Source organism: Sinocyclocheilus rhinocerous, unplaced genomic scaffold (assembly GCF_001515625.1).
Source record: "Sinocyclocheilus rhinocerous isolate Xijiao unplaced genomic scaffold, SAMN03320098_v1.1 scaffold72, whole genome shotgun sequence".
In the NCBI taxonomy this organism is placed as follows: domain Eukaryota; kingdom Metazoa; phylum Chordata; class Actinopteri; order Cypriniformes; family Cyprinidae; genus Sinocyclocheilus; species Sinocyclocheilus rhinocerous.
In genome coordinates this window covers 316,158-341,696 of record NW_015628351.1, presented here as the reverse complement: position 1 = coordinate 341,696, position 25,539 = coordinate 316,158, and the positions used below count along the sequence as shown (strand labels likewise).

General features: G+C 36.9%; 2 protein-coding genes across 3 annotated transcripts in view; both read left to right on the top strand.

The window, feature by feature from the left end:
* The first annotated feature begins 316 nt into the window (after window positions 1–316).
* LOC107737508 (alpha-tocopherol transfer protein-like) lies at window positions 317–4,544 on the top strand. Of its 2 annotated transcripts, none has more exons than XM_016548998.1 (5): window positions 317–374; window positions 1,146–1,590; window positions 3,299–3,492; window positions 3,577–3,687; window positions 3,777–4,544. In XM_016548998.1, the coding sequence occupies exons 2-5, from the start codon at window positions 1,149–1,151 to the stop codon at window positions 4,053–4,055; spliced, it is 1,026 nt and encodes a 341-aa protein (XP_016404484.1). In that variant the 5' UTR covers window positions 317–374; window positions 1,146–1,148; the 3' UTR covers window positions 4,056–4,544. The 2 variants fall into 2 exon arrangements, with proteins under 2 accessions (XP_016404484.1, XP_016404485.1); XM_016548999.1 differs by lacking the exon at window positions 317–374 and adding an exon at window positions 391–469.
* A 1,023-nt stretch (window positions 4,545–5,567) lies between these two features.
* LOC107737509 (cAMP-dependent protein kinase inhibitor gamma-like) overlaps window positions 5,568–25,539 on the top strand; it is a 24,679-nt gene continuing 4,707 nt past the window's right edge. Inside the window, exons 1-2 of the mRNA XM_016549000.1 lie at window positions 5,568–5,828; window positions 24,681–24,859. Coding sequence (XP_016404486.1) covers window positions 5,791–5,828; window positions 24,681–24,859 — 217 coding nt within the window. The 5' untranslated portion in view covers window positions 5,568–5,790. The remainder of the gene's footprint in view (window positions 5,829–24,680; window positions 24,860–25,539) is intronic.

The following is a 25,539-nucleotide window of genomic DNA, read 5'->3' as shown; positions in this document are numbered from 1 at the left end:
GTTACCCCGAACCAAACACTCTTTGTGTCTGCTGCAATTGGCCAAAAACACATAGTCCTGCCCCCAAACCGACGCCATTGGTTGAGCCAATGTTGCGCTGTAAAGATGCTCAAATAATCCGAGCAATGTTTGATACCGTCATAGAGTCAAAGTGTTTACATTTTACGGTAAATCAGACTACAAGCTACTTGTTTATAATCGCCTCTGCATATTAATTGGGGTATCTCGATGTTTTATTTCGAAAAAATTACACACTTCAGCTTTAAGGGAAACAGGCAGAATAAACGTGTCTTTCGTCATACATCACATGATACAGAATGACCAATGGTAGAACGGCTTCTCCCTGTACACGGAATTGATTGCGGATTTCGTAGGTAGGTTGATTATATTCCCTGTTTGATTTGTGTTCGGTTTTACGTGAAGGGCATCAACTATTAAACGTTGAAAAACGGAAGCTATCACGATAAATGTAATCATTCAGCATTTTAAAGTACCAAGCGTCGTTTTTATATGTTTAATTACAGTAATTCATGAGCACCACAGTAGCGTTAAGATGATTTCATATTGGTTTAGCTATGGTTCTGACATCAGTTATTAGAGATGTATATATTTTTTCTTATTCATATGATAGTGCAGTTCATGTTTAAGCATATGAGTCCAACTACAGTTGTTCCTCATAAAACATCTTGCTGTATTTAGAAAATACTGTAGAAAATAATACCATGATTACTTTAATTTAATGGTCACCAGAAAGAGGTACATTGTCATTATATAAATATGAACCCAATGTCTTTCAAATCTAACATTTACCAACAAAAAATATTGATTTTCACACTAGTCTATTGAAGGGAATAGAAAATACTTCTTAAATACCTTAACAGCTAATACAGGTTCCAAAAAGTAGTAAAGTAAAATGACTTGGTAATAAATTTAATTATTTTAAGCTGAGTCAACATAAATGAAAAATGCTTATTTGTTCCTTATTTATTGTAAATTTTCGATTGTATTTCTGTATTGTTCTATTTTGAGACATTGTTTAAAATTAGCTAAAATTGTGGAAATGCAATTGCCCATAAACTGTTCTATGTTTGTCATTTACATTATTTTATATTTAAAGAGACTTGAATATTTCTATACACCAATAGCCCATGGCAGACCAAAATGGTCAAATTGATCTTGGCCCACCAAGGGAAGCGGTGGCAGGTGTAGGCTTCCCAGCTCCTCCCCCACCCATCTACGCCTGCACCCTGACTCCTGAACTAGTGGCCAAGGCACGGGAAGAGCTCCAGGAGAAGCCCGAATGGAGGCTCCGGGATGTCCAGGCATTACGAGATATGATACTAAAAGACCACCCTAATCTGAGGACACGGTTAGACGATGCATTCCTGCTGCGTTTCCTCAGGGCCAGAAAGTTTGATTATGACCGGGCCCTTCAGCTACTCTTGAATTATCATGCCAGCCGGAAAGCCTGGCCTGAGGTGTTTCAGGACCTGAAGCCCTCTACAGTGAAGCACGTCCTAGATCTGGGTTTTCTCACTGTCCTGCCCAGACCAGACCCTCATGGACGCTACATACTGTGTTTACGTCCAGGTAATGCTTCTTCTTATTGTCTTAACAAGACCTAATCAGACATGAAATCCAAATATTTGGGTTAGATTAATAAATTATAAAAAAAAATAACTATGTGAAACCTGACATAAGACATAATAGTTAGAAAAAAATAGAATCTTTTGAAATGGAAGAGTTTATTGTCTCATATAGTATGATATAGTGAAAAAATGGAGCTCACACTCAAGAAGGAAAAACACCTCAATGTTATTCAGAGGCCCAAAATGGGCAAAAACATGCAATTTGGAACGGCTGACATTTATATGATCAAAAAGTAAGATGAAATTCTGATGGCTAATCAATTAGTTATTATATTAGTATAGCAAACTTACATAAAGTGCATATACATGTCAGTTGTCATTCTATATCTCCCAATAATATATTGAGTAGTTTCATGATCAAAGCTCTGTAGTTTTCATTGCAGGGGGCAAAACATATAATGCAAAATGATTTGTCTAAAAAATAATGTATGGGTAATCCAGTCAACCTAGGTTGCTTAAAGGGATAGTTCACCCAAAAATGAAAATTGCTTTACCCCCAGGGCATCCAAGATGTAGGTGACTTTGTTTCTTCAGTAGAACACAAACTGCTGCAGTCTGTCAGTCTTATGATCTCAGTGGATGGAAATCATGGCTTTATGGTCCACTTGAGAGATAGGTGGCGGTAATGCACTTATAAGTCTGTGATCCGCAGTAAAGCAAGAAGAAGAAGAAGAAGAAGAGCGCCCGCTGTTGAGAATGCGCTCAGGAGGATGCGCCGCCGCTCAGGACAGTTCGAACAGTTCGGACATTGCGTGAATCAGAGGTAAAGTTTCTTGCTCAGACCGATCGTTTTGTGTCTTTACACATCAATGTATCGTCACGAGCGGCAGGGTTTAATTTGGTTTTGTTTGTGTATGTTTTTTTTTACTCTCAAAGCCGTGATTCCCATTCACCTCCATTATAAGACTGACAGACTGCAATGGTTTGTGTTAAAAATCTTTGTTTGTGTTCTACTGAAGAAACAAAGTCACCTACATCTTGGATGCTCTGGGGGTAAGCAGATAAACATCAAATTTTCATTTTTCGGTGAACTAACCCTTTAAGTCCAGTAAATGTTCATCTTAAAATATTACTATGTAAAAGTCATTCATATGTCATAAAAATCAGTAAAGATTTCGCAGCAAAAAAAACAAGACCTGAAGGTGGATGTTTTTAGAATTATACTAAAAGGTCTTTTACTTACTAAAAAAAACATATGGAATATTATGAAGATGTAGAAGTTTCTGTACAACAGGTTTTTCAGCAAGGCCTTAGAAATTCATGTATCGAATTATGATACTTTATAGCAGGGGTGTCAAACTCAGTTCCTGGAGGGCCACAGCCCCGCACAGTTTAGATTCAACCCTAATTAAGCACACCTGATCCAGCTAATCAAGTCATTTACATTTATTTGGAAACTACATGGTATGTGTGTTGGGGCAGGGCTGCGTCCCTCGAGGAACTGAGTTTGAATCCCCTGTTTTATAGGATTAAAGCCTTTTGGAACTGTGCCTCCACTTTAACCAGAATGCTGCTCTTCTTTTTGTTTTTTCCCCCCCAAATATTGCATTGTTTGTTATGAATGATTTATTCGTGCACACAAATATGTTATAATTGAGCCGAAAAGATGATTACAACAAACATTTTTTTCTTGTCTTTTGCTTTCCTAGGTAAATGGAAGCCTAATGATTACCCATTTGTGGACAACATTCGGGCAATTTATTTGACATTAGAGAAGCTGATTCAGCCTGAGGAAACCCAAGTGAATGGAATTGTTATCCTGGTGGATTATACAGGAGTTGGCCTCTCTCAAGCCTCTAATCCAGGACCACTTTTGGCAAAGAAAGTTGTTGGTATCCTTCAGGTAAGACATTGGAAAAAGTAGCCCAGAGATGATTTACGATGAAGTCATTGATTTTTAGCACTGACTGCTGCTTTTGTGTTTCAGGATGGCTTCCCAATCAGAATAAAGGCTGTAAACATTATAAATGAGCCACGTATCTTCAAGGGTATTTTTGCAATAATTAAGCCATTTCTGAAAGAGAAAATGGCAGAGAGGGTAAGTAACTGACTTCTTATCCTGGTATTTACGCACAGACATTTCTAGCACAATAATACTGGAAACAAGGGCCTGTCTTCTCCCAACAGTATGTTCTTCACGGTTCAGACTTGGCCTCTCTCCATCGAGTCATTCCTCAGTCTGTGCTGCCTCAAGAGTATGGAGGAGTGGCTGGAAGACTTGACATGTCTGCCTGGTCCAGAACGCTGCTGGGGGCTGAGGAAGAGTTTGTGGTGGAGTTCTGTCAGCCTGATCCTCTGGAGGGCGTCGTTATGCCAGACTCCATGCTGTTTGAGGGAGAGCAAGCTGGCGCACATGGAGAGGACTCCTTCAGACATCTACGTTCCCAGCTTTATTATTGTTACTGACCTCCTGACATTGTGCAATGGCTTCTTTTGAAACATTTATTTAGCTATGACCAACTATGTATTCACAGGTCACCGGATGAGTCTGACCGTTTAAAAGATCTAGTACAGACAGCCATTTAGATGCTGGATATATTCTTATTGCTTTGGCTTAATCTGGTTACCATGTGTTTAAAAAAACTTGATTCAAAATCATTTTCAGAATACTCAGCCTTGGGTTTTAATCTGTGTCTGTATCTGTTACAATGTCTAAAACAATGTTCAGCACTACATCATTCTTATTTTATGTCACAAATCAAATATTGCTTGCCTTAATTTAGGGTGAAGGGAAAATGAGATATTTAGAAAGGTTAATTAAATAGAGAATTTAGATTGGAGATAGTGGCTCATGTCAATTATATCCAAAGCAATAACAATGTGCATTTTTTTTTTATTTAAAAGCCTTGGTACAAAAGATTATTTTATCCTACAGAGAATAAAATAATGACCATGTTTATTTCCAATTTGTGGACCGCTCTAAAATATTGTTTTCCTTGTTTATGTCTTTTACTGTTCGCGAGTGTGCGTTACATTTTTGTACACACAATACCGTTGTTATTATAAGTTTCGTGATAAGCTTTAAAATTGGTTAGACATCAGATAGTGGTACATGTAAAGCATATTAAGCTGAGGTCAGTTAGCTCAGTACACTTATTTACTTCTCAACAACACAATATTTTGAAAGTTAAGTGGCCAATTCACAATGTGTGTTTGTATATTGTCATTTGCCAAAATTGTTCAGATGAATATTAACCTTTAATGTTGTATACACCTTGTAAAGATAACTGGTTTGTTTTATTTTAAGTATTAAGGGATGTAATTTAATTTTTGTCTTACTGAGCACATTTTATGCCTTATTTTTAAGCCTTGTGTTTAATGTGTCAGTATTGTAGACATCTTATTATTTAAATATTTTGTGAAACAGTCAGTAAAGATGATAATTTTCAAAGTTAAGAAATTAATCTGTTATTTTTGGTTGGCGGAAGAAGTGCTGTGTAGTATGGAGTTCACCAGAAGATGGAGACATGCACCATCTGACAGAAACTTCATCCACTAGCACACTTCCTTTCTTCCTATAGCTGGAAAATGTGTTCACCCGGCACAAAATACCATAAAATCCTTAAAAATATATTACAGTAAAACACCTTACATTAATATCTTCTTCAAAGTATAAAGTTTTCAGAAATTATCTTGCTTAATTTGTTCATTTTTACTGACAGTGAAGGCTAAAGTTCCCACATTTTCATAATAAGAAAATCACTGTGGTATGGTATTTTTGCGGAAACTGGTTACCATGGTAATTTTGTAAGGGTATTCAGCACTAGCAGTGACGTACTGCAGCTTGGAAACTTGCTTCCTTTTCATAAATCTTCCTAAAAACAAACATTTCAAGATGCGGATTATTCAAAGTTACTGTTCAGCACACAATTTTTGTTTCACGCAAGCAGCTCCGCGTGAACAAAGTGAAGTGCTGTTATTGGTAAGAGAGCAGACGGAGTATGATTGGCTGTGGGATCACTCCATTTTGGAAACAGCTGTTTAAAGCCCTATCCCTCTTTCTCATTGTGTTCAATAGACTGTCAGTGGAGTGTTGGATGTGACTAGGAATCTCCGAAAAGATAAATTAAAATCCATTGAATCAGAGTGTGGAATGCGGGAAGAGCTTTAGGAAATGAAGGGGAATCCCGACAAAGAGTGAATGGCGTATGGCGTAGTAACAAGTGGAAGAGGATCAAGGTTAGTGCTTGTTACAATGATGATGGTTGATTACAGCCGATATAGTTTCTGTAGTAAAACAACAAGCGTTACAAATGTAACAAAGCACACTGACGCGTTACTTTTTTGTGGATCATGCTGAATATATGCTGTAATATTGTGGCTAAATTGCAATTTTGCTATGATTCGTGACGCTTCTTTGTATTAGACTTTCAAGTATGAAGGAGTAGGATGTCAGAGCTTATTTGGTTTAATTCCAGCATTTGTACGTCTACAAAATATTCAAAACAAATGTAAATGCTCCCTAATCTAAATCTGTAGTTGGTGTTGGTTTAATAAAATGGTCTGGGTTGTTTTTCTTTACTTGGCCACTGTTTACTAGTAGAATTCCCCAAGTGTTTTTGCTTTTAATTTTAAGCAAAACACAATGTTTGCCAATGTGCATTCAGGAACCTTAAAGGGACAGTTCGCCTTAAAATGAAAAATTACCTATCCTTATTTTGTTCCAGCCTTTATTCTGTGGATTACGAAAGAAGATGTTTGGCGAAATGTAAGGAATTGACAACCTCAGTCACCCTTTCAATGACTCCTTTTCCATATGATGCAAGTGAATGGTTACTGGGACTGTCATTCTGGCTGACAACATGAAGATTAGTGAAGGATGACAGAAATGATATTTTTAACTGCCTCTTTATGGCAAAAGCCTTTATATACTCTCTTGTTTGGAAGAGGAGGGATGTCTTGACAAGTTTAGACATGCAGATTAGTTAGACATTCAAGGGTTAGTTCATCCAAAAAAAATTTTTTATAATAAATTCTGTTATCATTTACTCTCACCCTAATGTCCTTCCAAATCCATAAGACTTTCATTCATCTTAGTAACACGAATGAAGATATATTTTCTCTCATCAATAATATATGTCCATTTAAAGTCCAACCAACCAAAATTTTCTCCAAGCAAGCATTCTGTCGACTATGTTTGATGTGTATCTGTATGTGTTGATCAATGTTTATATCTGAATTAAAGGCAAAATTAAATCTATTCATCATATAAAGTGATCATATCTCTTTAGAAGACTTGGGTTAAACCGCTAGATTCATATGGATTTATTTTAAGATGACTATTTGTACTTTTTGAAGCTTGCAAATTATAGTACACCTCTTAATAGATGGGCATAAATGATGAGAGAATATAAAAAATATCTTCATTAGTTCAAAATGGTTTTGGAACGACATTTTTGGGTGAACTATCTCTTTAAGAGCATTTTCCATGAGTTCAACAGTAATATAGTAACAATGAAGGCATCAGCTATGCCAGTTTCAGTGGTTCAATCATGTATGGACATTTTTATTATGATAGAGTGCTCTGGCGGCACACTCCTGAAGATGTGCCAAAGACATTACAGAAATCAAATGTAATCAGTTTTAGTGTATGCGTGTGTGGGTGACCTGTTTGCACTGATCTGCGCGTTTAATATGCAAGATGGTCTGTTTTTAGTTCTTTCACTTGTGAGGAGTCAGTTGTTTAGGTCTCTGCATTCATGGGACCCTTGAGCTCAAAGACATGATGGACTTGATTCACTGAGGCGTTTTGATGAGCTGCACATCAACAATGAACAATCCGAAGCAAAACGATCTCGAACAATCACTTCATTGTCATCGGCTTTTTAATTTTTCATAGTCATGTGAGCTGTGTAAATGTATCCAGTCGATTCGTCTGAAACTAATTCTGTAGAGTGGATGTTAATATTTGATGGTACAGTGGACGTTAGACTGTATTAAACAGATTGGTGTTTTAATGAACTTTATGATATGTGACTTAAACTGTCAGTTTGTTCTTTGCACCTGGTATCTTTTGCTGCTCTCATGAGCTTGGTTGTTCTAATTTCTATCTATGGCCCAACATCTTCACTAGCAACTGCTGTTTTGGACCTCTGAGTCAAAAGATATTATTCCAGCAAGTCATCATCCACTTGGCTTCTTCTGCTAGAGTAGGTTGATGAAATGGCAGGTAGTGGTACTCAAAGATGTGCTGTGACTATTATCATTTATCATTGTGATGTAGCAGAAGCATTATCCTCTGCTGGCAGCACTCACTTTGGTTAGTGCTCTCGTGGCTCTTTGCTTTAAGTGAAAAGTTCATTTGCATGACACGTCCAGGTCAGTCTACAGCAAGAGTTTTGCATTAGTACTTGAGCCATTATCATGCCACAGTATCTGTCGAGGGCTTTTGTGGTTGTTTTTGTTTCGATTTGTTTTCCTCTCTATTTTTATAAAGTTTTTGCTAGTCGGTGTAGTATCGGTTACTTAACAGTATCGCATTTTGTTGATGCATGAATTTAAATGTATAAATCACTCTGCTCAAAGCAGAGGCTATTTAGGGGGTCTTTCACTGGTAGCTTTTGACCCGTAAGCTTCACAAAATCGTATTTGTTGTCCCGAAATAATTTGGTGTGCACAAGTGCTTTGATTGAGTTTCAGTGCTACAGTGTCTTGAGGGCCTCATCAGTAAGGCTGTTGATATTATAATATTATTGCTGGGAAGCAATTCTCTGCTCAGTTATAGCCTGCTGAGAGGGCTGTTCAGATTATTATTATTATAATTTTTATTGCACATGTAGGCCTGTCACGATAACACCTTTTTGTTGTGCGATATATTGGCCCGGAAATAATTGCGTTAAACAATATTATTGTAATTTTAAGACCATTTCATGCCACTGAATATATAATCATAATATAATAGCATAATAATGCAAGAAGGCCAACACACTTTCAAATGACAACAAACTTTTAATTTTTAAGAATATTTAGATCGTGGAAATTAAGTATCAAAATATTAGATGCCTTAAAAAACTTGAATAAATAGTAAATAAACATTTTCTAACAAAAAGTGCAAAGTAACAAGTAGAAAAAAGAAAAATTCACAAAGAACTTGTATGGAGATTTTTCCATCTATAGATTTTTCCCTGACCTTCTTTTCTCTGTAAATTAAGGGTACACTGTATTGCTGAAAAACACAATCCCTACTTAGCAGTCAGATGTCCGTATGCACAAAGGCACAGATCCCTAAACAAGGCCACATCTGCAGATGAAACATTTTTTGTAGAAGCATTTTTTTAAATTTGAACTAGCACCAACTACACCACGTTATGTACGAGAAGCTGTAAAAGACACTGGCTCAAGTGGAATGCAAAAAACATGGTGACATTAATTTTTATGTAAATATAATGGGCAATATATTGCGTCACCAGAAATTATTGAGGTCATGTACATATTTTGTGCGATAAGTCGATATATTGATTATTATGACAGGCCTATGCACATGAAATTTACAGCTTTATAGTATCAATACAATTAAATGCATACAGCTTAATATACCTTGCAGGAATTTACACAGCTGTTGCTGAGTGAATCAGGCTTTGACATTTTCTCGAAACATATGAATCTATATCCACAGTTCTCTTGGTATAAATAGTTTTTCAGTTGAGGTCCATATCAGTCTTATAGTAGTAAAGTTTTTATTCATATTTGGAAGTAGCTTTTATTTTTATATTTTCAGTTTTCATTTTTATTTTAGTTAAATTTTTGTCATTTTGTTATGTGCTTGTCTCTTTATTTTTAAATATTACTATTTAGATTTAATTTATTTTATTTTAGTTTTATTTATTATTTTAATATTTGCCATATTTTAGTTAACACTTTGTTCTGAAAAACACTTGTCACATATGCCTCACTCAGCTGTTCCCTGTATGAATGTAAGCAGCATATTCTGAATAAATTAAGTTACATGCATGCTCTTTTCTCAATATTGCTTGTTCTGGCCTTTTACTCTGCCGAATTAGTAAAAATAAATTGAAAATGTAATCAACTCATTAATTCTCATTCATGTCCTTAACAACAGCACACAGGAGCACATTGAATTGCAAAATGTCGGTGAAGAGACCCTTACAATGTTTTTGCCTGTTTATTTGTTTATTAAATTCTTTTACTGTTTGAATAAAAGAATCAATCTCCTCCTGACTCAAAATCTTCTTCAGTGTGTTTATAGCACTAATAATTGCTTTTATTTGGACATGCATATGCTCGCAATAATAATCATACTTTTATTATTATTATTATTATAAGCCTATTTATTTTTAATTTTTTTGGTGAAGTTGCATTCCACTTGGCTCAAATACTTGCATGGCAGTTCTGACTGGAATATTGGCTGATTAACGTGTTTACATGGTGCTTACAACATTGACGTATGACCACATTCTGATATTATTCTGAATTTTCATGTCCGTATAAACATGGTCGGTGTGGCTTTCATGTACTTATGCGGGCTCTGGCTAAAGCCGTTGGTCAGATTCATTCAGGCTGTCATTCAAGATTTGAAAGCTTCTCTCAGGATATGTTTGGCTTGTTTTCCTCTCTTCACAATTCAGAGCAAATCAAATCACTTTACGCCCACATCCTCCCTGATCTGTGGGAGAGAGGCGTGCTGCAGCTGTGTGGGATCCATTCGCTGCGGAGAGAGAGAGAGACAGGAAGGAGAAAGAGTGAGGCAGAGAGAATGAGAGGAGGCTCTCTCATAAACACTAGGATCAGAGGATGCCGCTTTCTGTTTCTCGTGTGGACTAAAATAAAACTGCCTTTATTCAGGTCCTCAGAGAGCTTTGTAGCACCATGTCATTAGCACTCGGAGTGCATTTGGTAAGTAACTGAAGCTGTGTACTGTGACTATAAGTTTGGATAATGGTTGTTAGCTTGAACGTATTGATAATTGGAAGTGAGAAAAGGGTTAAGGATGGGGCAGCAAAAAGGTGGAAACGTACAGTGACAGGTAGTCTTTAAGTCTTAACAGCTGTTTAGCTTTGTTTGCTTGTCCGGTACGTTTCTTTTTAATTGCTGTCTGGATTTGGTGGCTGTGGGCACTGGGTGGAAGATCTCGCCTACATGTGCATAAATGATAAAACTGTCATAGAATAATGTGGATTATTGCTAGAGGTGTTTTACCACAAGGATGTTCAGTTTATCTCCTAGTATTTTGTTGGGCCTGCAAATACAGTTTTGCAATACGGCTGTACTTCGATTAAAGAGTATTTTCTGGGTCCATTTATATTGTTCAGGCTGTCAGTGAGGACAAAACTTCCCACAAACCCTGAGGTTGACCGTTCAATGAACACTTGTGTCAGTGACATTGAAGAGTTATGCATCATTTTATGTAGAATTGGTATTATAGACCCGAAATGAAAATTGTCATGTACTCGCCCTCATGTCATTCCAAAACCGTATGACCTTCTATCCTGTGTGCAACACAATAGAAGCTACTTAAACGATGCAATGAAAGTCTGGGCAATGAAAGTCAGTGGGGTCCAATGTAACATTTGTTTTGGGTGAACTTTCACTTTAAGCATAATAAATATGTCTGTATTCCGTTCTTGTCTGTCTGCACACCAGATGCTCACTGGTACAGTGTTTCTGGTTCTGTGTATCCTCTTCTCTCTCTCGCAGTCAGACCTCGGGTGCAGGAGAAGGACATAAACGACAAGGACAGACGTCCCACCTGCTTCCTGTTAAGGCCATGTGTTGTTTAATGCAAGAGCAGAACTGGATGCGTGTAACAAGGTCCTGTCAAAGAGACAATATCCTGCCCTTTAGAGGAATGGTTGAGTCAAAAATCAACTTTCTGTCATTATTTACTTGCCCTCATGTCATTCCAATCCAGTATGTGTTTTTCCTCCATATATGTGTATATATTATGAGTGTTTTAAAAGATTTTCACATGGATCTTTTCATTAAAGGAACAGTTGCTCATAATATTAAGAATCCCTGCTGCAGCTGTCAAATCAGAAGTAACTAAACTCAAGACGTCAAACTCGCGCCGTAAGACATTCCAGACATTTGATTATTTTTGATTTTAAGATTTTCAGTTAATTTTATTTTAGTCTGTTCCTCGAGCAAAGCTATCATTTTACTTTAGAAGACTTAGAATTTAATGTTGTCGCTTTAATATTGTTTTTCGTCGGCTAAATGACTAAATGTAAATGTATATGGCAAAAACCTGTGTAAATTCTTTAAAAATATAATTTGACTTTATTACTTTCACTGTTTTGTTGTAAAAAATAATGTAGCCTAATGGGTTGAAATGACATGTGGGTGATTAAATGGTGAAAGAACATAGATTTTTGTGTGCACTCTTCACTTTCCCACAACTTTGGTCTTGCTAGAAAAATTTCTTTACATTTGAGGATCTTGTTTATCATTGACATTGTCTCTATGCTACTGTTTGTGCAGTATGTAATAGCAGGGTGCAGCATATGATGGTGAGCATATTTCAGTGTGTGGCATTTGGTACTGTAATTTGTGTGCAAACCATTCATTTTCCAAGCAGCGTGATTATTTTCGGAAGGCGTGTGACCTTTTGACTGTTTGTAGGCAAAGAGTTTGCATGTGCATAAAAATGCTGTAAACCTCCAATCATTAAATTTTAGGAACAATTGAAAAGACATTACTCTTGTACAATGCTTTGCCTGATGTTTTTACCTGTTTATAACTGTAGCCCACTACTAATGCACTATATTTTAAGCCAGTAGCATTGTTTGAGACCAGTCGGACTGAAATGAAGGCACTGAAAACTTCCCCCTCCGCAGTACCAATTCAATCTTATTCCTATGATTTCATATGAATATTCCAATTTGTTACATCACGGTTGGTCAGAAGATTCATGAAAACCAAAGAAAAGTACAAATTGAGCTTGAACTATGGTAAAGTTGTCCTCCATTTGTTTTTCACCGAAGAAAGAGATTTAACTGACATGAGAGTGAGTAAATAATGAAAGAATTTTTGGGAGAACTTTTCATTTTTAGTCCTTTTCCAACATTCCCAGTCACATAAACTCCCGCTGTCATCTTCTGAACGACACCACCTGTTCATGACTCAGCAAAGATTCCTCCCTTCAGTCACTGTTGTCATAGTCTGATGTGTGATTCATGGGGAAATCCTAAACTCTTTTAGCACACTCCCTCTCTCTCTCTCTCTCTCACCTCCATGCTGCGAATTTAATTGGGGAAAGAGCTGCATAAAAACAATAAGTGGTAATTATGCCTCCAAATAAACAGTGGATTGATTCAGACAACCGATACTCTTGGCTCAGACAGAGATTTGAACTCTCTCACTCTCTCAGCAAACGCTAATTTTCTGGCCGGATGATTGACTGTGACGGTTGACTGCAGGCTGCATCATGTGGGCTTGCATGTCATCATAACTGTAGAAAAAATATATGCCATCTTTCAGTGACACATAGGAGTTTTGCTTCCTCTAAAGTGGTTTAAAAGGAAACCCTTTAGCAGACAGGAAAATGATTGCTTAATTGAGACCTTTTCCTTTCTGCCCTCAGAACATTTCAAAGTAAAACTCTTCTGTGCTTTCATTAGGGAAAATAGCAGTCTTCTGCATTTTCAGAAGAGTTCGAGTTGGTACGTTTTCATTCCTGCTTATTCTAGATATTAATTGTATTTGAAGTAGGAAGGAAGACAAACCACAAGCTCTTTGCTCTTTATCTTTGTGAAGTCTGAAGGTTGGTGTTTCTTTCAAATAATGAGGCAAATACATTGAGGTGTCCACCTGTGCCAGGCAAATAATGTTGAGACCGTGTTGGATGTTGGTGCTGTGCAATTATTAAAGATGGATTTGTGTCTTTGTGTGTCGGCTCTAAAGTTCAGCGGGCTCAAACTGCCCTAACATTTGACTCGGTCTCCCTGCAGTGTCCTCATTATTATTTAATATTTGCTCTGATATCAAAAGGGCTGATAGGCCACACAGGGAAATGAAGCCCATCAACTCCTGCATTAGTAAAGAGGCGGCGGTCCCACACCTTCATCTCCCCGAGCCTTTTTAAATGCTAACACTTTGTTTCATGTAATAACACCAAATACACGCTCGGTTAAAGGGCCCTGTGAACTAAAAGCCTCCCGACATCAGTGCAAGAAAATGGCTTTAATCTCGATTCGGCTATCGCTTCCAAATCTTCAGTTAATTGATTCTTAGTGGCTTTGAAAATCTTTCGATTGTAAAGTAGCAGCTCTTCACTCAGCGCCCAGGGAGCTGAAAGGGTCTCGATGACATGAGAAAAACTTCCTCTTTTGCCTGACCGCAAACGTTCTGCATTAGCTTTGCAATTCTCGTCTTGATCCTCTGTAAAATCCTCATGGATAGAGTGGCGCCGGTCCCGTTGGGCATTAGAGGAGGACGAATGAGAGTGAGTCACGTGTGGGTGACACCACAATCTCATCCACAAGTTGCATGACTGCAGGCCTGGCAGATTCTCTTCTTGCTTTGCACAGTGTTCATGCCACCTCCATGACCAATATGCCCATCACACATTTCAGAGCTATTTTGTTTTACATGCAATCTGTGTTTGGCATTAAAAATGTGCTTCTAGATCTATGCCGACAGAATTTTAAAATGGAGCCATGTATCTCTCATAATATTTGGGTAGTTGCCATGATGTACAGTAGAAAAACACAAGTCTTTTTTTCTTTTACATTTGGATTTTGCTTGACAGCAAAGAACAGTTTATTATTTTATTTTATTTAAATAAATAAAAAAATTATAAACACCCTGTGGTGTGACTGCACTAATCATGAATTGGGAAATTCAGAAATGTCAGTCAACAATGTAGATATAAATTAAATTTAAGTATATGTTCATTTTTCTCATTGGGTCTATTTAAAAATGGACCAAAAAAAATCGTAATATATTTTGTCACCAGTTATTGAGTCTTGGGGAGTGAGAAAATCCATTTCCAAATAAATGATCTCTTGTGGATCCTTAAACTTTGCTAATCAAGACCCCTACAGGAAGTAAATTAGACATTTTGAAGGTTTGTGAGTTGGGAAAAGTGAGTTTGCCTCCTATTATTCAGATTTGTAATGTTAATGTGGAACTATTCATGTTCATGTTTACTTTAGTCCTGTGGTGTGATGCCTCCACATAATAGAGATATTTTCAACATTTAATAAGCATAAAATAAGTTAAACGTTTGCGTATTTGTATGGATTCATGCATGTGGGATTCAAATTGTTATGACTGAGAATAACTTGTCCTGTGGTGCGACATGCTAAACCCATTATAAACTATATGCTGCGTATTACAATTATAGTGCATGTAATTTTCATAAGCTTTTATTCATTAGAGAATCAGTTTAAGTAATTGTTCTTTTAAAAATTCATTTGTCACATCATTGAAATGAAATGACAACTGCAAAAAGCTGATTAAAATAACTAATTAAAATGTGTTTTTGTATTTTTTAAAATATAATTAAGCTCATCTTTTTATTTTTTTATTTATTTTTTATTGTTTTCTATTTTCTTAATGACTTGTTCATGATTACCACTATTTTGCTTTAGTGTTGTTTGGCGATTTGAAAGTAATTGCACTGGAGAATATGATCAGTGATCAAAGATCCTTCCACTCATATTTTAGGTGCAATGGATGTGTAATGTACCAACAAAGTTCCCTCGCGGTGGGCTCATAACCTTTTCCAGGGGATGCTGAACATGGGCCGTGAAATGTTACAGTATGCTGATAAGAGGCTGTGAAAGTGCTTGGGGACTGTAAAGTTGGCATTTAAAACGTCACGATGGCACGAAATTCTTGGTCGGTGGAAGAAGGTGACCGTTCTTGGTCCTGAATAATATCTCCAGTGTGGAAATTCAGGCAGTGGCTCTTTTGATGTTGCTTGAGAAAAATAGATGTGGACACACAAAACAACACCCTTCAAAAGGAGGCAGGATATGTAGGACGACAGCAAATGAATTTTGAATTGTGAGATTTACCAATGCCAAAAAAAACAACAATGCCTTTTCGATGGTTGTTTGGGTGTTTTTTCCCCCGTCTTGAATGGGCAGTCACTTATGTCATGTGAACACAAAGTGTGTGTTGGTTCAGTTGAGCTGTGGCTCATCGGAGTAAACAGGGGAGTGCTGGAGCTGGGGCACTTATCTAAAGAGCAACTAAATGTGCTTGCTTCTTTAGACAGGCTGGAGTCTATTCAACTTGATTAGATGCAGCTTCGCTGTGTCCAGAAATTCTTTCCTGATAAAGACAGAATGTGGGGCATTTTTCAAGCTTACTTCATTCCTTGGGAGGAGCTATTATAAACTTTGTTCTCTTGCCAAAAACAGGAGCTTTAAATGTAGTATCAGCAGACTCCTTCATCTTAAAATCCCTGTTAAAAGGCCTGAAATTCCTGCAGTCAGCAGTGTGTGGCATGTCTGTCTAATGGAAATATGAAAAGGAGGTTGTGTCATTTCTATACATAAACTTGCCCCATTTGGGTGTTTCTTGGGTATTTTTTTTTGCCATAATAAGCAAACAAATGCTAGCAGAAATATTTTAGTCTGATTGCCATGTTTCTATCACAGGTTGAGATGTACATCTTGTGGTAGTAGGCCTATATGATTCAACAGGGTGCCAAAAATGGCTTTTGAGAGGTATTCCTGTAATCTGTAATTTGTTTGATTTATTACTGATTTCTTAATTTTTTGTTTTCATTTTTATTAGTTTATTTATTTGTGCTTTCATTTATTTATTTGTTTTCATTTGTTTACTCGGTAGTTAATTCATTATTAGTTTGTTTTTGTTCATTCAGTTGTTTAGACGGTAGTTCATTCTTTAGTTTGTTTTTGTTCATTAATTTGTTTACTCAGTAGTTCATTCATTTATTAGTTTGTTTTTTGTTCATTCATTTGTTTACTCAGTAGTTCATTATTATTTTGTTTGTTTTTGTTCATTCAATTGTTTAGTCAGTAGTTCATTCTTTATTAGTTTGTTTTATTTGTTCATTCATTTGTTCGGCCATTGTGTCATTCATTCGTTTGTTTTTGTTTATTCATTTGTTTGTTCATTTTATTTGGTCTTTCATGTTCTTTTTATCTTTATTTGTTTTTTTCATTCATTTGTTCATTTGTTAACTTTATATTTTTTGTTAATTTGTTCATTAATTTGCTTCTTTGTTCATTCAGTAGTTAATTCATTTGTTAGTTTATTAATTTGTTCCTTTATTTGTTTGTTTGACCAAATTCAATGTGAATTTCAACACTGGAGATCACATTGACGTTTTTAGATTTTTTTGTTAGTTTTTTTTATTCATTAATTTGTTCATCCAAAATCTAAATGTGTGTTTTTGTTTGTTTGTACACTGTAGGGTCCAATAGTCTGAGCGCACACTGAAAATCTGATTCACAATTTAACTTAAAGCGATAAACTAAAAAAATATTACTTTAATTTGTGCTTGTTCTGCAAAGGGCTTGTTGGCAGATTCCACTGCATTTTTTAAATGCAGGTTTATTCCTTTGGCAAATGTTAAATTACTTCATTTAAGATTGTTTGTTTGGGCATATTGCAACCACCACAAGATAATGTTTTCATTATGCTCAGAGGCACCGAGGGTCCCAGTAGAATTGTAGTAGTAGACTTGTATCCTCCATTTGAGCTCCCGGGCCTTTGTTCATAATATCAGTAAGAGCTCCCGTTACACTCTGTTCAGAAGATCTCCCATTCATCGGTTGACAGCCGCAAGGATGGAGGGCTATACATGAAACCTATTTGCTTTGCAGGTGTACTGATTCACACTGCATTCATGGCTGCAATAAAAGGCTCCCACAACTGTACTGTGCCATTATATGATTAGAGCATCACAGTGACACGGAGAACAAAGAAACATTTTCGTCCTCTCTGAGACCGTTATTGACCACGCTCGTGTTACAGCAGGTTTAATGAGATTAGTTTGATGCAATAGCTGAAAACGGGATCCATTGGCGGCCTTTCAGTCCACAGGTGATCTGGGTGAAGATCAAGTGTCTAGAGTGAACTTTGAGTCTCTTGCTTTTATGGTTCATCTCCTGCTGCTGAGGAGTAAGGGCTTTTGTCCCAAGGGTCCCATCTTCACCATTCAGTTCCGGCCTATACGGAAGAGGCTCTTTATTGACTGAACAGTTTGCTTAGAGTGGCCACATGCACTTTCAAGCCAGGGACTGATGGAGGAAGTCAAGCAGTTATGAGCAAAAAGTATTTAAACCATGCATGTAATTGCTTAGGCATTTATTGACACACCCTGTGAAAGATTTGATGGACTGGAGAGTGCCAGAGACCCACTCAATATGCATTCATGTTTCTACACTTGAAAGCCACAGGCATATTGGAGATGAGCATATTTGGCCATAAAACATTTAGCTTGTGTTGTGGTGTAATGATATTAACCTCAGAGCCATTTTATTTCCTTTTGAGTGTGCATTCCTGAGCTGCACCGATCTGTCTCTGTCTGAGCACTTTGCTTTTCATGGAAGTGTCTTTCCCTCTTGAGGTTAGTGAATTGTGCTATTTGTGGTCTAGAATGTCTTTCCATCACAGCCGTAACATTGATAATTAAGACAGATAATTTTACCGAAGGGCCATATATGGTGTTTTCTAGGAACAAGGTGGTGGGATGCAAGCTTCATAAACTGAGGAAAGTGACATAATTTCTGAAGGACCTTTACAGAGTTGCTGGTAAAATGACCATATTTTACTTTTTCTAGTATTATTTGACTCATATATATATATATGAGTCAAATAATACTAGAAAAAGTAAAATATGGTCTTTTTTTTTTTTTTTCGTTCAGGCCTGGGCTAACCTTTACAGTCCACATATTAGAGCAGTTGTGCATGGACCAAGATGCAGAACACGATGGGATAGTTTACCCAAAAATTTAAATTCTGTCATTAATTACTCACCCTCATGCTGTTCCAAGGCCGTAAAACCTTTGTTCATCTTCGGAACACAAATTAAGATATTTTTTAAATCCGAGAGCTTTCTGACCCTCCATAGACAGCAACAGAATTACCACGTTCAAGGCCCAGAAATGTAGTAAGGACATTGTTAAAATAGTTCATGTGACATCAGTGGTTCAACCTTTATGCATCGTGGTGCTCTCATGCTCGACTTGGAAGAGAAGAAAGTCATTATTTTTGTTTACTTTGCACACAAAATTATTCTTGTAGCCTTATAAAATTAAGGTTGAACTACTGATGTCACATGACTATTTTAACAATGTCCTTACTACATTTCTGGGTCTTGAATGTGTCAGTTGCTTTGTGGTCTATGCAGGGTCAGAAAGCTCTCGGATTTCATCAAAAATATCTTAATTTGTGTTCCGAAGATGAACGGGTTTGGAACGACATGAGAGTGAGTAATTAATGACAGAATTTTCATTTTTGGGTGAACTATCCCTTTAAAAACCTGATGGGTGCTGAATGAGCCGTTTTAGTTGTTTTCATGATTGATCTGAATGGCCTAGGGCAGTGTTTCCCAACCGGGGTGCCGCGTGCCGTCTGTCGAATGAAAAACTAAAAAGCAATTTATTTAATTTGAAGGCCTGTCGTTACTTTTTATTTCTGCTATCATTATTAATTTCTTTAATGACATTATATTCTGCAGTTCTTTCCTGTTGTACCGAATATCTATACTTTTCAAATTATCACATCAAAGTTAGAAATTCAAATATTGTGACAAAATTAATTTTGTAGGGTGCCACAAGTTTGTTAAAATTTCCAAAGGGTGCCACGACTAAAAAAAGGTTGGGAAACACTGGCCTAGGGAACCAAGAACAAAAAAACAAAGTGCTCATCTCTTAAAACGGAGACCAAGCTATTCATTATAAATTCAGAAACATGGGTTTGGAAACATGTTGAGTAAATGTTTGAGTAAATAACAACAAAATTTGACCAAATAATGGTCGAGTAAATAATTACAGAATTTTCATTTTTGACAGAACTATCCCTTTATTGTCAATAGATCAGTGGTTGACTCTCATTTTGAGTAAAGATCTAGTCAGCTGGATTTCATTCTCATGATGGGGCCTACTATCTCATGATTTGTCCAAATATGGAAATGAGCAATGAGTTTATGTACCCAGTGGGCTGTGCAGACTGTTTAGACACTGGACATATCCAGAAACATCTAGTGAGAGTGGAAGCAAGACTCCTTCCACTGGTTTGCTTTTTGTTTGTTTGGGGTTTTTTATTTAAATAAAGGCTAAACCTGGGTTTGTCATTTTGTTTAGGCCTGCTGTCGATGCAGAACTCAGGCAAATTATGAATACGTCAGAACTCAACTTGGTGTTTTTGTAAGGCTTTCGCTCTTGATCCTATGAGGATTGCAGGCTAAGGGTGAGAGCTAGGCTGTTTTCCCTCTGGTATGTGAGATGTTTCTGTTGTGCGCACACCTGCGTCGTTTGTCCTCTGATGCTGCCTACAGCTACTGTTGGCTCCCATTTCCTCCTACTTGTAATGCCATCAGCAAATAAAAGATTTGTTTTAGTCAGATGGGCCACATGGAAAATGTATCAAATTACCTGTAGTGAGCCTTAGTGTAATTGTAACTTTTATTGTAATGAAATTTGGGAGAGTAAATGGAAAGTAACCGAACACTGTACATTTGAGCCAAGCAAAGCAACAGCCCCCTGTTGCCTCAGATAAACTCACTAAATATAGAAACTTTTACTTCAGGATTCCCAGGCTGGAGCACTTTATATTGGCCACTGAAAAGCAGAGAAATTAAAAGAGATGGTAAAACATCTAACATGCTAACTATACTATAAAAAAGAAATTACATAAAATAATATATTAAATAATAATAATAATAATAAAAAAAACATATACATATGTACACAATAAGTACAAAAGTTGTGGGTTGTTTCTCTCACTCACATATTTTTGTGGAAACCAAGATATGTTTTTTTATTTCAGGATTATTTAATGAATAGAAAGTTTAAAAGAACATTTATTTTTAAATAGAAATCATTACAAATGTTTTTACGGTCACATTTGATCAGTTTAATTTGTTCTTGCTAAATTAAAATATTAATTTCTTTCTAACTGACCCCAAACTTTTGTGTGTGTGTGTGTATTCCCATGCTTTTGGCCAACACAAATGTGTAAGCGGTGATAAGGCAAACTTTTTGCAATCCACAGTAGCATAGAAATTCAACACTGTGTTGCCAGGCATCAACTTGGGATGTTAAGTGCATTTTGAGCTCTTGTGAAAGTAAGACATTATTATGTCTACTTTTTCAATAGAGCACAGCTTGTGTTTTGGGGGGGAAGAGTCTCTTAAAAGCCTCATGCACTTTGTATGACTCTTTCTTCAGTTTGCCCCTTCTCTGGAAAGTTGAGCTCTCTGCAGGCCACTGTTCCAAATCTTCATCAGCTGCTGTGACCCGAGCCTGACCTTTGCTGACTTGGGTCACAGCAATACAAAAAAAACTCTCTTCCTGCATTATCTAGGACATGGGAGTATTAGTAATTAGGTTCTGCGGAAACAGGTTGATATTTGGAGAACACCTCAGCAAAGTTGCATGAAAGTGAAATTGGCTCACACTTCTCAAGGTCCTGGCTGACCTAAGGTTGGGCATATCGGGTAACTGACATGCTCGTGCTGGCAGACGTTATGTGTAATGACTCAGCCTGATAAAACACACAGTGGCCACTGGCCAGTGTTGAATGTGCACAGGTGATATGATATGATATGATAGCAAACAGCTGAGGAAAACACTGCAGATCATCTTCAGTATGATGCTAAGTAATGTAAACCAATGCCATGTGGAGCTTCCTTGAACGTTGCTGAGTGCCTTACGGTTTTTCGCTAAATTTCAGAATGCATCAGAATACGACTGCATATTTGAAAAACTGGCATTGCAATATTTGATTAGATGTTCATGACTTTCTTTCTTCAGTCAAAAAGAAATTAAGTTTTTGAGGAAAACATTCCAGGATTTTTCTCCGTATAGTGGACTTCAACAGAGACCAATAGGTCGAAGGTCCAAATTGCAGTTTCAATGCAGCTTCCCGATCCCATCTGAGGAATAAGGGTCTTATCTAGTGAAACGATCATTTAGAAAAAAAATAAAATAAAAATGTATATACTTTAACCACAAATGCTCGTCTTGCACTACAGTTTATATTTACATTTTATTAATTTAGCAGACACTTTTATCCAAAGCAACTTACAAAAAAAATAAAAATGTATATACTTTTTAACCACAAATGCTCATCTTACTCTAGCTCTGCGATGCGCGTCCATGACTTCATGCATCGTTGGAAAAGTCACGCGTGACTTAGGCAGAAGTACCAACCCAGTGTTTACAAAGTGAACTTGCAGAGACTAAATCAAACGCCCTTTACAAAAAAAAGGTAAAACAACAATGTCGGACGATTTTGAAGTTGGAGGAGAAAGTCAGATGGAGTTCAGTACTACTTCTTGCCTACATCACGCGTGACCTTTCCATGTGACTACGTAAAGCGTGAAGTCATAGATGCGCATCGCAGAGCTAGTGAAAGATGAGCATTTGTGGTTAAAAAGTATATGAAATTTATTATTATTATTTTTTTTAGAAAATGACAGATACCTTATTCCTTGGCTGGGGTCGTGTACAGCCCTTTGAAGCTGCATTGAAACTGCAATTTGAACCTTCAGTCCACTATATGAAGAAAAATCCTGGAATGTTTTCCTCAAAAACCTTAATTTCTTTTCGACTGAAGAAAGACATGAACATCTTGGATGACATGGGCGTGAGAAAATTATCATGAAATTTTTTTATTCTGGAAGTGAACTAATCCTGGTTTTAATTACAAAAATATAGTAAATTTCTGTGAATGCTATTAAACTGCACAAAGAAAAACAAAGATGAACTTGCATTGCAAAGTGTTTTATCATCATCTACTAGCAGGGGCTTATTGAACCAGCCAAACTTTGACCCCTGATTCACAAAAGTGATGTTTTAAAGTGAACTTTTGTCGCAACACATTCCGACATAGGCATCCATAGCTCTTGAAAATTGCTTGCAGAAATCTCTGCCCACATTTTGGTAGATAATCAGTACTTTTCAAGTCAAATGTCCCTCCCACTTTCCAGATTGTTCTTACACCCCTGATTTGCTCAGCACTACCGGAGCGTTTGAAAATAATAGAAAGGGAGAGAGCACTATAAAAAGAAAGAGAAAAAAGAGGAGGGTTAGAAAGAGAAATGAGAAAGGGATGGAGAGAGGTGATTCAAGGGGAAGGAGTGATGCAGAAAGGAGGGATGAGCAGTGAAGACCAGCACTATGATTTATACCCTGTAATTTTCTCCCTCACTACCTCCCCCTCGGCTTCCAACACAGCATCACATTTATTTGTGTTTGCCGTCTTTCTCTTGCCCTCTCGCATTCCTCTGGAATATCCCTTCTTCTTCTCTTCAGACGGGCCAGCTGAACAGATTCAAAGTGGCATTTAAGAGTAACAACACGCATAAAACCAACATTTGTATTTGCAGCCCAATGTGATGCCTCTCTTAGCGAAACAGGAACTTGATTTTATCCATCATGAAACGATTGAATTGATTGGTGATATCAAATGAAAAAGGAAAGACATTTCAGAGATATAATGAATTGATACTTTTTTTTATGGAAGACTTTGAGTAGTATGTAGACTCTTAAAAATAAAGGTGCTTCACGATGCCATAGAAGAACCTTTCTTGTCTAAATGGTTCCATAAAGAACCTTTAACATCTTTTACCTAATAACTTTCTGTTTCACAAAAGGTTCTTTGTGGCGAAACAAGGTTCTTCAGATTATAAACATTAATAACAGATTATTAAAAGAACCTTTGACTGAATGGTTCTTTGTGGAACCAAAAATGGTTCTTCTATAGCATCGCTGTGAAGAACCTTTTAAGCACCTTTATTTTTAAGAGTGTACTAAAAATAGAACTAATAACTACGTTTTAAAATATTGCAACATTGCTTTATTTTTTTTATTATTTTTTTTTTGTGCAAAAACGTGACTTTTGCATTACTTTTTCCACTAGTCTTGGCTTTAGACATTTATAAATCTTTATTTTTAATATTTAGTATTTAATATTATATTTAATATAGTACAATTATTATTATTTTTTATAATAATTGTATTCTACAAAAATACCATGCAGCACAACTCAATGATTTCAACACTGATGATATTAAGAAATGTTTCTTGACCACCAAATAAAAAAAAATATTTAAAAAAATGAAGCATCATGTGACACTGAAGACTGGGGTAATGTCTGCTAAAAAGTTCAGCTTTGTATCACAGGAATAAATTACATTTTAAAACGTATTCAAATAGAAACTGGTTATTTTAAATTATAGTTATACTTTTAAATATTTATTGAAAAAGTCATTAGGATATTATGGTGTAAGGAGTAATATGAGCGTGTTACTTCTGAGACGTTATCGCCAGCACTGGTTAAAGTAAATGGGGTTTGCATGTTGACTTAGGGGACACTTAGTGAGCGAGCAGCTGATGTGTTTTGGATACTTTCTCTGGGAGGTTTCCTCTCTCATCATAATGCCCACCCATGACTCTCCTTCCTGAAAGCAGTTTGATGAGCTCCAAAAAGTGTCTAATCGATCGCTTTGGGTTTTTATCTCTTGTTTGCGTGCCAATAAGGCTCCATTTGCAAGCTTGCACTGATACTCATAAGAAACCCTGAGTGTAAACAAGCATGAAAAGAATGACGAATGCATCCAGGGTTGGATGAATGCTTTTGGCTCTCTTATATAATTAGGCCATGAAATTAGTTCAGCGGCTGAATCTATTAACTTTAGCGTTGAAATAGAGCCCCTGAAGTAATAATTACTCCAATTCATCAGACGGCGTGTTCTGTCATGGGCATTACTGAACTGAGAGATTCACAGGTTTTCTGTGTGTTAGGATTTTCCTTTTCAGAGCTCATTATATAGAGTTACTCAAAAGAGATTTTAGTCAAACTGTTGGCTTGCTTTCTTACCAGACAGTAAATGTTCTATCTTTTGTCTTCTTTTGTTTCTTTCAGGTGTAATGAGAGGGCAGTTTGTGAGCAGATGATGGACGTTGAGGCGTCATATTCAGAGTTCATAAACTGTGATCGTACAGGTCGCAGGAACGCAGTGCCAGACATTAAAGGAGAGGGAGTAGCAGTGGAGACCGGTGAACTAACCAAAGACATGGCTCAGATGGACCTGAAAGCTGCAGGTACGTCACACAGCTTCACTTCTTCTTGCAAGGCAGCAGCTGTATTGATATTCCTCCAACATTCTCTTCTCCTCCTCATTCAGAGTTCTGCTCCTCTTCTACCCCTCCTTCTTCTTTTTGTTGTCCTTCTCTTCCTGTCTTCTTTATCTTCTTCTTCTGCTTCTTATCTGTCGTCTCCTCCTTTTTCTTCTTCTCCTTTTGTCTCCTCCTCCTCCTCCTCTTCTTCTCATCCTTCTGCTCTGTCTCCTCATTCTTATTCTACCCCCTCCGTTATATTATTATTTTCTCCTCATCTCTTCTTCTCCTCCTCCTCCTCCTCCTCTCCCTAAACCTCCTTCCTTTACTACTTACTACTACTTCTTTTTCTTCTCCTCCTTTCTCTAAACCTTCTTCTTCTACTACTTCTCCTCCTCCTCTCCCTAAACCCCCTTCCCTTTCTTCTTCTCTTCCTCTTCCTAATCCTCCTTCTCTTACTACTTCTCCTCCTCTTACTAAACCTCATTCTCTTACTTCTTCTCCTCCTCCTCTTCCTAATCCTCCTTCTCTTACTACTTCTCCTCCTCTTACTAAACCTCATTCTCTTACTTCTTCTCCTCCTCCTCTTCCTAATCCTCCTTCTCTTACTACTTCTCCTCCTCTTACTAAACCTCATTCTCTTACTTCTTCTCCTCTTCCTCGTT

Coding starts and splice junctions, on each gene's coding strand:
- LOC107737508 (XM_016548998.1), top strand. CDS start 1,149: ATGGCAGACCAAAATGGTCAAATTGATCTTGGCCCACCAAGGGAAGCG. Junction 1,591..3,298: donor CATACTGTGTTTACGTCCAG/GTAATGCTTCTT, acceptor TTGCTTTCCTAG/GTAAATGGAAGCCTAATGAT. Junction 3,688..3,776: donor AAGAGAAAATGGCAGAGAGG/GTAAGTAACTGA, acceptor TTCTCCCAACAG/TATGTTCTTCACGGTTCAGA.